This window comes from Dipodomys merriami, unplaced genomic scaffold, assembly GCF_024711535.1.
Source record: "Dipodomys merriami isolate MVZ:Mamm:240054 unplaced genomic scaffold, mDipMer1.0.p SCAF_4, whole genome shotgun sequence".
Taxonomy (NCBI): domain Eukaryota; kingdom Metazoa; phylum Chordata; class Mammalia; order Rodentia; family Heteromyidae; genus Dipodomys; species Dipodomys merriami.
The window spans coordinates 85,869,264-85,886,039 of record NW_027205603.1 but is presented as its reverse complement, the minus strand read 5'-3'; the positions used below and the strand labels follow the sequence as shown (position 1 = coordinate 85,886,039).

Here is a 16,776-nt window from a genome sequence, read left to right as displayed (position 1 = left end):
TTAAGTATTCTCTTTTGATGCCTAAGCTTTTGTACTTGAGTTGCTCATTCATTAATTACCATGGTTTTTTGTTTGTTTTTTTTAAAGGGCTGAGAATGTAGCTTAGTGGTAGAGTGCTTGCCTAGCATGCATGAAGCCCTGGGTTCAATTCCTCAGTACCACATAAACAGAAAAAGCGGGAAGTGGCATTGTGGCTCAATTGGTAGAGTGAGTGCTAGCCTTGAGCAAAAAAGAAGGTCAGGGACAATGCCCAGGTCCTGAGTCCTGCTCAGGACTGGCAAAACAAAACAAAACAACATTATATTGAGGGGGGAGGGAAAGTGGGAAAAAAAATGAGGGAAGGGGAGTAACAAGTTCAACAAGAAATGTACTCACTACCTTATACATGTAACTGTAACCCCTCTGTACATCACTTTGACAAAAAAATTAAAAGTGTATCAAATAAGAAAAGTTAAACATGCAAGAAAAAGTACATTGAAACTGGTTGTGTGACAGAATGCTAGAGACTTGAGTTCCAAATATGAAGAAGATTTAGACTCTTTCAGTGTTTGGATCAACTTTCCTATAAAACTCATTGAAAAACTAACATGTTCTATTATTAGTAAACAGTACCAAGGAATAGAAGGAACTTATGTAAAAAGTAGATTTGAAAGCAAAACTATTCCAGTACAGAGAGAAAAGATATAGACCATTGTTACAGTATAATTGAAAGTGGAATATTAGAAAGCCAAACATAGGACTGGGGCCTGGTGATGCATGTTTGTAATCTTGGTCTTCCAAAGGCTCAAGCAAGAGGGTTACAAGTTTGAGGCCTACCTGGGTGACATAGGAAGACCCATGTTCTAAAAGTGAATAGACAAAAAAAGAAGGAAACAGCTAAGTAAACCAAATTTAGGAATAAGTGTATATGTGTGCATACATAAATAAAATGAAACAAGGGAAAAAGGGTAAAAAGTACAGCAGTGTAGCTCACTGGATACTGATGAAAGTGAACTATATGTGTAACTTGTGGGTAAAGACGTGAGGGAGGGACTGGAAGAGTAAGGGAAGGGAAGACACTATACAAAAGGAAACATTCTCATTACTTGCCTTATATAATGGTAATCCCTGTAATCACCTTTGTAATAACAATAAAGTAAATAATAATTTAAATAAATAAAATGACCAAATAGATGATCCTCAAAATGAAAGGATGGTGTAACCTTAGAAAATAAGTTCGTGGTTGCTTCCCATAGAGTATAGAGTAAGTGGCAACATGACAGTTATTATAATGATAGCAGTTTGCTTCAGAATAGTAGATCCATTTTATGTAAAATCAAAATGTTTTCAATAATTTTTGTTGTAATTTCACAATTACATGAAGAATAAAAGGCCAAGAATAGCTAAGACAATTATGAAAAATTATTACTTCATTTATAGCTCAGCCACAAAGATGAGAATTGTACTATTACCACAAATAGTACCATCAAGAGAATGTTAGATATGTTAGAGACCAAGAGAAGGAAGTTTTTCCCTTGTATATAAGCATCAGAATTGCTAGTCCAGAATTTCTGTTCAGAATTTCTTAAACTCTTGGGAAGATGAATGGTAGTATATCATTTCTAAAAGTCAAGTTCGGAAAATGTACCACTTAGGAATTTTAAACAGAATTTTATAAAGAGGATTGATTACAAAGATAGTAGGCTGGAAGAGTAAAGTGAAGAAGAGATAGAAAACATTGAAAACAATAATGAGAGAGATGAGCTCTCACTATTACCATGCTGGAACCCTAGGCTCTACCTGCCTCTAATCAGGGCATTGGATACTGGCATTATCCTATTCGTACTACTTGAATAACTTCTAACATCTCCCAACCGGCTTTCTCTACCTGCCAGTCCCTCCTATAACACAACCTAACAGCGCTCAGCTGGCAAGGATGTCTGGGAAGTATCACTTACAGCTTATCAATTCCAGCAATACAGAGTATTAGCAGTACAGCCCCCCTTCTCTGAAAAGGCAGATATGGGGTTGAAAGAAAATAGAATAACAATTAGCACTGGAGACAAACAAAATTAATATACACGTAACAGAAAAATGCATTCATTTTACTGAAAATGCAAGTAAAAATATCAACTAGAAAGAAACTCAAAAGAATGGATATCTTATTTATTTATTTATTTATTTATTTATTTATTTATTTATTTATTTATTTTGGTCGGTGTGGGGCTTGAACTCAGCCTGGGGCTCTTCAGCTCAAGGTCAATGCTCTGCCATTTGAGCCACAGCACCACTTCCAATTTTCTAGTGGTTAATTGGAGATAAGAGTCTCATGGATGTTCCTGCCTGGGCTGGCTTTGAACCATGATTCTCAGATCTCAGCCTCTTGAGAAGCTAGGATTATAGGCATGAGCCACTGGTACCTGGCAAGAATACGTATCTTTACAGTAAAAAAACAACTTAATTGTTGGTAAGGAAACATGCTTTTCAGGTACTAGTTATTTTAGGAGAGGTGACAGGAAGAGAAATTGGTTGGGGGTTTTGAGAGGTTAACCAAACAGAAGAAGAGAGGCCATGTGAAAAAAATTCAGTCAGCAGTCTGTCCACATGTTCCACTTCTGCATATTCAACTAGTATTGATGAAAGTATTCAGGATAGTAGTTGTATCTATACTGAATATATGCATGTAGTTTCCCTTATTCTTTAAACATTCCCATCTTGTACCATTCTGAATACTCCCATGTTATTCACTGATGGACTTTCACCAGTCCTTCCTACACCCTTCATTGTACACCCAGTGTACAGCTCCGACCATAATTTGCATTGGTGGCCTGACCTTTAATGACTGGAGGTCTTGGAGAGTACCAGTAATCTTTAAATCAAACTCAGATGCCATAGCAATGTAATACAGTTGTTGTGGTTTACTTCCATGTTTTGATTTCATAGCTTACTATATGTACTGTTTGTGGCCTGTTATCCTAGTCTTTAAAATACCTTCAGTGTAGCAAATCATAATTAATTTTGACCTGTCTTTCTAGTTTAATTAGTTTTCTCTGCATAAATTGTTCAGAAAAATGTTTTAAGCATCTAGTTCTGTTAATGCATTTAGAAACGCCGTTGATCTGGCTGGTTGAGCAGGTGCCAACAGGTACTTGGTGAAGTGCTTCTCTTTGGAAGGTCTGTGGAAAGAATTCCATTGAAGTGTGCAGAAAAGCAGATACAAAGGGTCCAAAGAGAAAGGGAACCTTGGCCATGGTCTAGAAGAAGTTACAAGCAGGTCATTGTGGTTAGACAGACATGAATACTGCACAGTGACAGGAGATGAGGACAGAGTAAGTCACTGAGAGATGTAGGGTATTATAGGAATTGGTAAAAATTTGGATTTTATTCTGTGTCTAACAACCATTGCATAGGTTTGAACTGGTCAAAAATGTGGTACCATTTATATTTTTACAAGATTACTTTGTTTTTCTGTAAGAATCTGTATAGGGTAAGAGGTGAGGTAGTCCTGGCAAGAAGCAATAGTGTCACAGACCAGGGTGGTGGAACAGAGAAGCCACAGCTTCCTTAGACATAATGGCAAACCTGTGTTAAGGAGGCAGTGGCTATTAGGCTGATGATCTTGACAGGTAGGTGGTGAGATGAAGATGTAGGAACTGATCATTGGAATGTTGCTAAGAGCATGCCGGGTACTTGCCCAGTGATTTCAGTAATGTGGGGTTGGGGCAAAAGCCAAGAGATAGTGAAGGAGAAGAAAAGCCAATGAACACCAGTGAACTTTTTTTAATTTTTTTTTAATTTTTATTTTTTTAAATGTTTTTATTGTGAAATTACTGTACAGAGGGGTTACAATTACATGGGCAAGATAATGAGTACATTTCTTATCAAGCATTGTAGCCTTCTCCTTTGTTTCACCTTCCCATCCCTTTCCATCCTCCCCCCACCCAATCCTCTGCGCGCCCCCCCACCCCCCCACCCAATCCTCTGCGCGGCCCCCCCCCCCCGCACCAACGTTGTAAAGTTTGTTTTCAAATTAATGACTTGTACATCTCATTGTTGCAGTGGGTCCACCTGTATCCCTATTTAGACAATTTGTTTTTGCCCTTCCCCTCCACAAATTATACCGACATCAAATACAGTGAAAGCAGGGGTTATACCATGGGGGAGGGACATACAAAGCAACATAGAAATCATCTTATAAATATGCTAGAAACAATTGCATGAAAGAAAAAAAAACCATTTGAATACTTATCTTGGGGTTCATTCCCCTAACATCAACTTATCTGACCTTTTCTGCTTGACTCAGACATACACTAGATATTGCAAATAAGAGAAACCATTAAGATACACCAGTGACCTTTTTAAAGGAATTTTGCTTGCAAAGAAAAGTAATGGATTGGGGAAGGTGCTGGAGGGGAAAAGAGAATCAAGATATGTTTTAATTTTAACATAGGAGGAATAAATGTATATAGTTCAAAGAGGAGGAGACTGGAAAAGAAAAACTGTGAAGTAGATTTGAAACTGAGGAGATTTTTGGAGAATGTCAAATAAAGAAGGTATCTTGGGAAGGAGTATGAATTGAATGCAAAGCTATTGATTTTCTGAAAACTGCCCTTTGAGTTGAGATAGATGCAAGTTTCAGTGACCTTACAGAGATACCTGCGTAGTTGTGGTATGCATAAAAGACAGACAGGAATGAGTTAGGAGAATTGGAATTGAAAATGTAGAAAGCAGTAATGACAGTCATTTGCCAGTCTTACTATTGTGGGGACAGGAAAAACAGTGAAGTGGTAGTAGGTACAGGGTGATAGCTCTGTGGGTGTAGGTGCATGGAAGTAGGCACGAGGTTGTAGGCACATGAGAGTAGGTGTGTGGTAGTAGATACATAGTAGTCATGAGGTGGTGGCAGTGTGCTGGTGGTAGTAGCCATGTGGTGGCAATAGCTGTGACGCTAGAAGGTGTGTGGTGGTAACCGTGTGATGGTAGTAAGCACAATGGTGGTCGTAGCTGTGTGCTGTAACCATGTGGTGGTAGCCATGTGAGGGTAGTAGATAGTAGGTGTGTGGTGATAACAGTGTGATGGTGGTAGGCGCAAGTAGGAGGCACATGGGAGTAATTGCGTGGTAGTGGTAGCTGTGGAGGTAGGCACATGGAAATGGTAGCTGTGTGGCGGTATGCATGTAGTGGGAGAAGGTGAATGGTATTAGGAGGTAGCTGTGTGATAGTGGGAGGTGTGAGGTAGTAGGCACATCGTAGTTGTGTGATGGTGGGAGGTGTGAGGTAGTAGGCACATAGTCGCTGTGGATGGTGGGAGGTGGGAGGTAGTAGGCACATAGTAGATAGTAGGTATGTAGTAGACATATAGCAGTGTGATGATACAGGGCATGTCGTAGTAGCTGTGTAGTGGTAGTGAGCACATGGTAGGATGCACATGATAATTGTAGCTGTGATGGTAGTAGGCTGGACAAAAGGAAAAATGACACTAAACAGTATTCAGAAGTATGTCAGAAGGGTAAGGTAGGTGGTGAGGTAGAAAATAAATCACTTTCAAAGGTATGCTGTTACTTGTGCTTCCCCATATTCCTGAGGATGATAGACAAATACTGCATGCAGCCATTGAGTGAGATGGAGACACATGAACAGTTATACCCAGGCCAGCCTGGAACCACATTCCCCTATTTCTGCTTCCAAACTGGCTAGGATAACAGGCTCAAGCCACTAACTCTATCAGGCTAACAAAGACATTTTTGATTGTATCTAGTGGGTAGAGTCCCAGCAGGCTGCTAAGTATTCTACAGGGTGAGGCAGACCTCCACAATAGAGGAATTATCCAGACCAAAACATAAATAGTGCCAGGGCTGACAAACACTATGCCAGACAAACAGTCATTGTCAATCTAAATGTTGGTATATGAGATAAAACAAAAAGAAACTCTAAATTATCAAAGACTAGAGTAGGAACAGGTCATTTTCTCTGAGGGGTGGGTGGTATGTATAATAAAGAACTCCATAATCACTCCTTTCTGCCTCTGATACCTGTTGATAGTCTTCTGTTCTGAGGACTCATTTTAGGACAGCATGTCAGCAATTTTGTTTTTTGTTTTTTGGTGCCAGTCCTGGGTGGGGCTTGAATTGGGGGAGAGGAGCAGGGGGGAGAGGGGGAGAGAGTCCTGTCCTTGAGCTTTTCCAGTGCTCTACTGTGGCTTTTTGGGTAGTTTAATTGGAGAGATAAGATTCTCTCTCACAAACTTGCTTACCCCAGCTGTCTTTGAACCACAATTCTAAAATCTCAGCCTCCTGAGTAGTTAGGATTATAGGTATGAGTCACCAGTTTTCATGAGTATTATTTTTTTTAAACTATTTATTTATTTATTTTTGGTCGGCCATGGGGCTTGAAGTCTGGGCCTGGGCGCTGTCCCTCAGCTCTTCAGCTCAAGGCGAGTGCTCTACCACTTGAGCTACAGCGCCACTTCCAGTTTTCTGGTGGTTTATTGGAGATAGGAGTCTCATGGTCTCTCCTGCCCGGGCTGGCTTTGAACCGCGATCCTCAGATCTCAGCCTCCTGAGTAGCTAGGATTACAGGCGTGAGCACCAGCGCCCGGCTTCATGAGTATTTTTGACACAAATGATATGATTTGGAATTTTGAGACTAATTGAAGACTGTTTTGCATTAAAGGAGTAGAGCTATTGTTAAGAATTAGAAGTGACTTTATGATCTTTGATTTGCAATATGAAAATAGCTACCATTTATTTGTTAAAGCTTTCTGTGTGTTTGACACTTAGGGTCAATGCTTAATCTGTCAAAGCCTCCCAGTAACCTATTGATAATGATAGGTAATCATCTCTGTTGTACCAGTCTGAAAATGAAACCCAAAGAAGCTGCCTACCATCTTTGAAATAAAACAGCTAGTAAGCTACAGTTGGAATCTGATTTGATACCATAGATTAAACTCAACACTGAATGATGTACTACTTTCTTCCTGTCAAAAACAAACAGTGCTTTTGCAGACATGCCACTTGAGCCAAAGCCTCCACTTCAGCTTTTTGGTAGTTCATTGGAGATAAGAGTCTCATGGGCTTTCCTTCTTGGGCTGTCTGAACCGCGATCCTCACATCTCAGGCTTCTGAGTAGCTAGGATTACAAGTGTGATCTATAGCACCCAGCTTAGCTACAGGTTTGATATATATATATATATCTGATTTCAGTTTTTGTTGGGAAATTTGTATTTAGAAAAAAATATTACACATATCTTTGAAAGCTTTTACAAATAAAAACAGTGGAATGCTGAATTTTCAAAATTTCAAAAATGTATTGAATAAAAATTTAGTAATGAGTTCAAGGTAATTTGGATATGATATAGGAGAAAAGGCTTATCTTTTCTTTTCTTTTTTTTTTTTTTTTTGGGTCCGGTCGTGGGGCCTAAACTCTGGGCCTGGGCACTGTCCCTCAGCTCTTCAGCTCAAGGTTAGTGCTCTACCACTTGAGCCACAGCGCCACTTCCGGCTTTTTTCGTTTTGCTTATGTGGTGCTGAGGAATCGAACCCAGGGCCTCATGCTTGCAAGGCAAGCGCTCTACCACTGAGCCACCTTCCCAGCCCCAAGGCTTATCTTTTCTTACATGTGAAAACTTTGCATAAAACTTTATATATTATATATATATAAAATGAAAATTTATTTCTTTCAGCTAATCTAGCTTTAGCTAGTCCACTTAGGTAAAACATTATACAGTTAGAACATGGAATATGCAATGAAAGTATCAAATAAGAAGATAGATCTTGAGTGCATATTTGAAAAGATCCCTTAGTATGTATCTTTCACATTTATCAAACAAATTCTGAGAAATTTGTTTTGTCTCTCAGACTTTGACTTCTAACAAGTTACTGTTATACCTGCATATTTGTTTCCTCCGGGAAACTGACAAGAACATTAACCAATGTTAGGAAGTAGTGGAGGAGTGGATAGGCAGCCCTGGTACCCACAGATGATAGTGCTGCTCAAATCTCAAATGGAGGTAATAGAAAGTCCCTTCTTTCGCTAATAAGCATATTGTTGCTTTTAAGTTTTTGTTTCATTTACATATGTCTGCAGTTCAGTTTTTGGGAGGAAACTGTACTGCAATTGGAGGTAGGGTGGGAGGGAATGAACATCTATCTCTGTTACGTGGCCCGCCTTTCCTGTAGTCTTCAACTTCCAACTTTGAGCCTGATTTCCTGAGTGTTCCTGATACTGTTCCTATTATCTTCAATGCACAATGGCATGTTCTTAGGCAAGAGTTATGCCAAAAGTGCCTTATGTTACTTTTTTCTTCTGCAAACTTTTAAATTTTATAATTGTTGGCTCCTTATGTGTTATTTGTGCTAACTTTTAAATTATATACCATATATAGTTGCATATTCAATCTAAGAGGTAAGCAAAGTTTGATCAATTTAAAAGATGTTGGTGTTTGTATGATAATTTTTAAATGGGTCATTAATTGTAAACTTTCTTCAGTCTAATGGTTAAAATGTAGTTTGGAAACTATTTTCTTTATATTACCGATAGGATTTGTTTCAGCAAGAAGGAAAATACCCCTATTTTAAACTGAAGGTCTCAATATTTACTTACTTGAAAGATTGAGTACTGATGTTACTTTAGGTTGTCACAGGTTTTAAAGGAGCAACATTAACATAGATACTAGAATGTAAATTCTGCAAATTGTATGTAAAAATTAATCCTTTTTTCTCAGTTTGATTAATGTAACTTTTTTGATATATGGGGCAAGACAGTAGCTATAAAGTCAGCCAAATGCACTTTTGTTGTTCCAAATTTTCACTGCCAGGAGCATATAAACCCGCACCTGTTGGTAATTATGAGCAAGCCAGCCTTTGCCGAATCCCAGGCCTCTGCTTAACATTTTTTACTGGAACTAAATGATGTTGCCATTTTTATTTTTAGGTTTGCTGGCATGGGTAATCTCATTAAGGTGCTAACCAGGGACATAGACCACAATGCAGCACATTTTTTCTTGGACTTTGAAAGTAAGTCTCTTTAGCCCTTCACAGCTGGTGCTTATGGTAAAGGTGAAAGATTAATTATATTCACACCACAGTGAAGGCCAGTCAGAGAATTTGTTAATTAAACATGGGGATCAAATTTTGCATGATTTTTTCCTTAATCATAGGCAAACATCACCATCATATGTATAATTCTTCAGTTTCTCATTTGCTAAAATCATGTTGAGTCTGTAGCCAGTGATGTCTTTTCATTAGTCCATGAAGCAAGTAGCCTTATGATGAATATTCTTAGTAGTATGCTTTAGTGACTATGCCAGTTTGTAATCTTTAAAAAATAAAAATTGTGCTGCATATCCAAATCAATACATTAACTTTCACAAATATTACTAATAATCAATTTTGATTAGAAACACATGCTGTATTTAAAAGCATTCAGGAAGTAGGCTTTATTTATAATTCTGCTGATTTAAGATGAGATGCAAAGGTGAGCTTTGGCCAAACCTCTTAATACTTGATTTTGACATATTGTTTACTGCTACGTTACCAAAATCAGATGTAATTCTTGATCAGAAATTTCTTTTTCAGAATCCTAGCACTATTGGAATACTTAAAGAATTTTTCATTATAAGGCCATTAATGAAACTTGTCTTTGGAGAATTTTGAGAGGAATTAGAGCAACAGTTGTGCCATTGTGTACAGGAAAAACCATATTTCACCTCTAGGTCCTACATATCAACATCTTGAGAACACTGTATGCTGCCTCCAGAGCACAGTCTGGGTAACCTGAAGGATGAATTCATGGCCTAATGAACGTTTTCCGTTACTTTTTTTTTTTTTTTAAGTAAATTTCAGATGTTCTTTTTTATAAAGGGATATTTTCTCTTTTCTCATTCTTGTCTTGACAGGTACCTTAACATGGGGAATCTTCTTAAAGTTTTGACATGCACAGACCTTGAACAGGGGCCAAATTTTTTCCTTGATTTTGAAAGTGAGAAGATGATTTTATATCTATTTCTCTTTGCCTGCGGTAGACTGCGTTTGTCTTGCACTAAATGAATGTTTCCACTTCATCTTTAATCGCTTTGCATGACTGAGCTATGAATTGTCTGAATAGAATTCTTGTGCCTTCTAGAACTGGAAATCCTATTTTATAGATTTAATTATGATAAAATGACAGATTTTTGTATGAGATTTTATATCTCTTAAAATTGGAAATTTTATGATTTGAGACCTGCTCTAATGAAAACATTTTCATGAAAAGAACCTTAATGAAAAAGACAAATACTACCTCAAGATTCATTAATAAAAGCATTGTTTGGGAAAAGTCTTTGCAGTTGCAAAAATTGATTAGGCTTCAGTTAATTTGTGTATATTAAAGTACTTTAAGTAAAATTCTGTTTATGAAGGCCATTCAGAGCTCAGTAATTTGGGCATAATATTAAAAGGTAAGTGTGAACCTAAATTATTAAACCATCAGATAATTTGAAAGTTAAAAATTACTTAAGGATTTACTTTTTATGAATAAAAAGCAAAACAATAGGTTCACAGACCTTTAAGTAATTTGCCTTCTGTTTGTTTATGTTGCATGACCTATTGTAGTATGGTCTAAGAGTGGCAGGTAAGTGTCATTGATCTCTGCATGCTGCAAAGCTTTTGCTTTTTTTTGGCTGTTGGTTATTGCTTTAGCTTGTCTGGTTGTCAAATTGGAAAAAAAAAGATATTGGTGTTTTAAGTGAATGTTGCTATTTTAACTGATTTTAGAAAATTGTTAGGAAAGGGTGAAGAGATAGCTTTTAGGTTTTAAATTGTGTGCTCCCTCACATTCTTTGGTTAAAACATTTCAACAGACTTTTAAAAGCTTAAAGTTTGTCTTTTTCTAATCTTAAAAGCAAAACCCTTAAATGCCAAGAGGCATTATCTTTTCCACCACCTTTAATTCAATTTTTGTGATTTAAAAGAACAATTTATTCTATGAATCATTTACTTTTTTATCTTTAAGCCAGGGCATTTTATATAAAACTGTCAGTTTATGGCATGATCCATTTTACAGAATATTTTATGATCGCTGCTGTTTATCTTCTTGTATTACATGACTAAATGATTGCTTATTATCTGGGGGTTGTGTGCAGGCGAGTAAGGAGTAGTAATGCTAGTATCAAGCCATATTAAATTGAGAAAAATGTTATTAAATGATTATTAGTTTTCTTGACCCTTCTCAACAATTTACCACTGCTCTTTTAAGTGCATGTTTAGCATGAATTTTAATCAGCTTGGGGATGTTGAGCAAATTGCTGACTTGAAGATTATTCTTTCAGATGAGGCAACTTACATTAAAGCTGTACTTTAGCTTATTTGCATCTGTTTCAATCTTGGTCTTCTATATTTTTCTGCTATTCTTTCTTCTTTTTCTTCTTTGTCCCAGATTTCTTTACATTTGCAGAATCTTGGCTTTGATACAGTCAAGATCTTGTTCAAGACTTGGCACTTGATCTTTTTATAAAACTAGCATTAGGTTGTGGTCAAGTGGGAAGCATGAATTTAAATATAAAAACTTGAAAGATTTTTAAGATCTTGACTTTCCAGTCTTTTGGTGGTTGCACCATCGTTCTTGAAATTTAAGTAGTTACTTTAGTGACAGAAAAAGGTCAAAATTACAACATTAATAACTAATAATGTAGAATTAGGCATAAAATGTTAACTTCTGAAAGGCAGACAAATGTTTAAATACTTGTTGCCTCTGTCAGCCAGTGCAGAAGTTTCAGTTGGCACCGATACTCTACAAGTGAAATTTAGTGAAAATGTTCATACATACATACATACATACGTGTGTGTGTGTGTGTGTGTGTGTGTGTGTGTGTATATATATATATATATATATATATATATATATATATATATGCCAGGTAAGAGTTGACTCATTACTTCATACTTAGATTCTAACAATGCTGGACGCTTTTTTGTGTGTTTGTTTTAATCACTTATCAGTTTGCGTATCTTAAAATAGTTGGTGAATGAGAACATTGTCATAGTGATTTTGGCCAATTAGATGGGTCAGTTCAGATTATTTCATACCAGATTCGAACTTTCCCGATCTATTTGCTAATTTAAATAAAATCACATTATTAAAAACTACATGAGGTAGTTAATAAATTAGTTACACTATTTTCATCACTCTAAGTGGCTAAATTTAGCTGAGTACACCATCTCCACAAATGAGGAATATAGATTTATATGTCTGTATAGCTGTATTCTTGGATCAGATTGTATACAAATTTAGTATTTGTTTGCACTTGAAACATGATTTCATGGATTCCATGAAACAAAATTCTAGTTAGAGTGTATAAAATGAACTTTTAAATTAAGTCACTTCTTCTCTAACTCTCCCTCTTTTTCCATCCTTCCAATCACTAAGTTCAGTGAATATAGCTTGGCTACTATATGCCAGCCAGTCGGTACTGGGGATGTAAAGGTAACTGGCTAACATCTGCCTTGAGGACACTTTCAGTCTAGCAGGACAGATAGACATACGAGCTCAGTTTTATTTACATTGTTTACGTTCAGAGGTTAGAGTAGAAGGGATTAGCTATGAGTAGAGTGAACAGCACAGAGGCTTTTCTGATGTGATGTTTCACTAGTTTTTTGGAGGATGAATTCAGATATTTCAGACTAATTTGATGAGCAACACTGGAAACAGGAACTTGAACAAAGATCTTAGATTTTGCAATGTCATTCTATGTTCAGTGAAATGGTTTTTTCAGACAGAGGGATTTTTTTTCTTAAATTCTACCCATGTGATAAGATTTTATTTGTATTTTATGAAATAATGGTTGTTATAAGCCCAAAATTGTCCTATCAGACATAGTAGCTATGAATCTAATGGCACATTAAGAAAAAAAACCACTAAATGAGGCCTGAAAAGCCTCTTCTAATTCTTGAAATTTTCTACTATATGAAAACATTGTTAGTTTGTAACTTATTCTAATGAACAATATACTTTTATCCAGAGGCTCACTAATTCTAGTTCATGGGACAAGAGAGACTTTGATTTGTGCCCATTCCAAACCTTACCAGAGTGCTTTATAAGTGATACAAGTTCGGTATTTATAGTTAAATATGCTTTACTTATACCCAGGTAGATCAGAATAGAAGAGTAAATAGAGAAATGGTCTTTATAAATGAGAATAGAGTCTCCTCTCTGATTCTTTGTCGGCTTTGCCTTTTCCATTTAGTCATACATTGCTCCTATTTAACATCTTTGTGTTACCCATCTCCCTCCCAATTATTTAAAAATATTGACACACACTCTTTAGTCTAACTTTAGTTTTTCTATTTTATCTCTTTGATATTTTCAATTGCGTTTGTCCTATACTTGAAATGTCTTCATTCTGGTAGCATAGGTAATTTTCCTTATGTAAAACTGTGAACAAAATTGATCAGGGATTAAAATGCTTTGGGCCCTCCTTTACTTATGTCTATACCTTCTCATTCATTAAATAATGTTATAGAAAATCCACTACTCATATGTAGTTTGGATACTATACCAGTAGTATATAATACTCATTTTGGTCCCTGCCTTAATGAAACTTAATGGAGATAGATTGTAAATAGTTATGGAGAGAATGAATACAGGATTAAAGCAGGAAACTTCTCTTACACAATTACAATTGTTTGGGGGGGGAGGGGTAGTGCTGCCCTGAGATTTGCTCAAAGCTGGCACTCTACCACTTGAGTTCACAGCTCTACTTTTGGCTTTTTGGTGGTTAATTGGAGATAAGAGTATCCCAGACATTTATTTCCTGCTTGGACTGGATTCAAGTCGCAGTCCTCCAATCATAGCATTCTGAATAGCTGAAATTACAGCGTGAGCCATCAGTGCCTGTCCCACAATTATGATTTTTATGTTGGCTTAAATTTTTTTCAAAGCTAATTTTTATTCTTTTTTGATCACATATCCTTAATTTTAGGTTAATTTTAATGATTGTGTCCCTATAGGAAATTGGTGTGTATTTATTAAAATATTTTACTGGTAAGAACAATTAAAACATGCCTAATTTCTCCTTAAAAGCTATTAAAACTTAAGTTTGATAAGAAATCTATGTCTACTCTCAATAGTAGATGCATTATTTTGCAATCAGCTGAGTATCCTTTTGTTAATAGACTTAATGATACGTTTTCTTCAGGTAGTGAAGCCATTATTTGCAATGAAAAATCAAAGTGACAAGTCTTGGTTGCATTATGTAATGCCATTTTTGGGGGGGAAAATCTTTTTCCTTCCCTGGCATCTCAGCCTTTTGCATGACTTGCTTTCAGTACAGTAGTGCTTACCTGTCTGCTATTTGTTTGTCTTCATTTCTACAGCAGTCTTCAGCAGCTTTCAAAATTATAAATGTAACTTTCCTGTGACAGTCTTAAAAAGGCTTAATCAGTGTGGTGCTGGGTATTTTTCCCACCCTTGGGAAATTTTATAAATTTCTTAGTGTTTATTAAACATTTACTAGTCATGAACTACTTACAAGGTCTATTTAATTCTAGTTGATAATGTTTTGTTTGTATGTAAGTCTCAATGTCACATTTTTATGTTAATAACTAGTCACCACACCAAAAATACATATTTTATTTACACAAATGCCTTTGATATATAATGGCTAAAATATTGTCCTTTGTCATGAATTCCCACTTCATAAATTCAAACTATAATATGTTTCCACTATTGATGTTATGTCTATAGTTCCACAATTCCATATGAGAAAGTATAAAACTGTCATTTTTGCATGTAGAAAGTATTTTTCTCTGCCGCATCTGGTGTAAGTATAAAGTTTTGCGATTGCTTCATTCAAGTATGTGTCTATTATTTTGGAAAATGTAGTCTGGCAGAATGTGAAAACATGTTATTAAAATGACAGTCCCTGAGTTTGAAAACATGTAGTCACTTAGCTGCAACACTGGTATTTGCAGTAAGCTTTTGTAGCTTTGGACATAGCTTTAGTTTACCAATTGACTTCTCTTGTGCAATTATCTTATCAGAGTGTTTTTATTCAAAGAAAGTAACTTCTGAAAAGAAACTTGGAAAATAAGGAAACAGATAGATATACGAACACAATTTTAAATATTTGGCTTTGCATATGAATGAATGTTTCTCTTATTGTTGCTGTACTGTTTTATATGTGTTGATTTCAAATTTAATGCTGTAATTGTTTAAAAAATATGTTGTGTACTTTGGACTAATAGTCAGATTTAACAGGTAGAACCAAGTTATAACCTGCCCCGAGTATAAAGTCAAGTTACAGTTTAAGGCATCTTTTCTCCTCATTTAATGTGTGGAATAAGTTTCCTAAGAGAAATTTTCCAGGAGTAAGTTTCCTGGAAAAATTTTCCTAAGTAAAGTTGTAAATATTAGATCATTGTGTACCTTAGAAAGGTGAAAAATTCAGAAAGTCTAGGCACTAGCTTTATATGGTTGGTAAACAAAGATTTCTCAGAACTGCTCTTAATCTATTCTTACAAATTTAAGTTGCCTCTTTTCCCTCTCATAAGATAAAAAAAATTTTACCATGGAGTAATCCCACCAGCTTAAGTTTAGCTTTATGCCTTACCTGCAGTTTTGGATTTGGTTCTGTTGGGAAGATTTAGGAAAGACAAATGTATTAAGATTTGTCTTTAAAGGTAACATGTCCAAGTTACTAAAAATAGAATCTCTGTTACCTAAAGTCTAGCAGAGAGAAACCCAGATTGAGTTACTATTAGCATATGCTCTATGATTAATACCATTAATACCACTGATGGTGGAAATGCCCATGTGTGTCCCCAGTGATAGTTTTTGTAACTGTAATTCTTTTGTTCCCTCACTATAAATACGAGGTATTTAGGAATTAGGTTTACTTTAGCATTTCAAAATTCAAGCAGTAGTCTTGTAGTATAGTTTGAAGTATCTCATTTTCAGCATCCTGGAAATTCTGAAGCATTTTGTAATTTTAACTCCTTTACATAGGAATCCTGACCTTGTATTCATTAGTAGAGAAATACTATGATACTGTTAAGGGCTTAGTCTTAAATACACATATTCTCCCTTGTTTGCCCTATATGATCATATTTGTTGAGACAGTTTAAATGACCCCTAGAAAAAAGGAACATGTAAAAACTACTTTTTGAATAGCTCCTACAGTGTTCCATCAAAACCTGTTGTTAAGAGTAAAATAAACTTTATAGGAAACTAAAGTAGTGTCAGTCTTATAGATGAGCGAGATAATTTTATAGAGTTGTATTTCTATTGCATTAAAATGTAACTCATTTTTGGAAATTTGGGTTGTTAATTTCTTAGTGTTATGCATGTATTAAAAAAAATTCATGTCACTGTAAATTTTCTTGTGCTTTCCTGCTATTTAGATGCCCAGCCTACAGAATCTGAGAAGGAAATTTATAATCAGGTGAATGTAGTATTAAAAGATGCAGAAGGCATCTTGGAAGACTTACAATCATACAGAGGAGCTGGCCATGAAATACGAGAGGTAAAAGCCACCTTCTTGGTGTCTAGTAAATAAAATTTTCTGTCTCACTTCTCACTTCTATTTGTTTTCTAAACTTTAGACTATGCATATGATGAAATACTATTCATATTTCATATGAAATACTACATTTGAAGGAAGACCATTTGGCCTTACTTTTCAGAAGTGACTGCAATGAAATGTGAGGGTAAAGGAAAACAGTACTTATTAATACATGTTAAAGCTTTAAAATTTTTTTTTTAAATTTTAACTTATTTGTTTTTGTTGGTCCTGGGGCTTGAACTCAGGGCCTGGGCACTATCCCT

The 16,776-nt window shown here is 35.9% G+C and overlaps 1 protein-coding gene across 8 annotated transcripts in view; it reads left to right on the top strand.

Moving 5' to 3' along the window:
• The window catches only part of Cyrib (CYFIP related Rac1 interactor B), a 113,188-nt gene that overhangs the window by 79,250 nt on the left and 17,162 nt on the right, over positions 1-16,776 (top strand). For 2 of the 8 annotated variants that reach the window (XM_069991401.1, XM_069991402.1), the window contains 2 exons: positions 8,911-8,993; positions 16,353-16,474. In XM_069991401.1, the coding sequence (XP_069847502.1) occupies positions 8,921-8,993; positions 16,353-16,474 (195 nt within the window). In that variant the 5' untranslated portion in view covers positions 8,911-8,920. Of the gene's footprint in view, positions 1-8,910; positions 8,994-9,874; positions 9,958-16,352; positions 16,475-16,776 lie in introns of those variants that run through there. The other 6 variants (XM_069991398.1, XM_069991399.1, XM_069991405.1 and 3 more) reach the window with 4 other exon arrangements.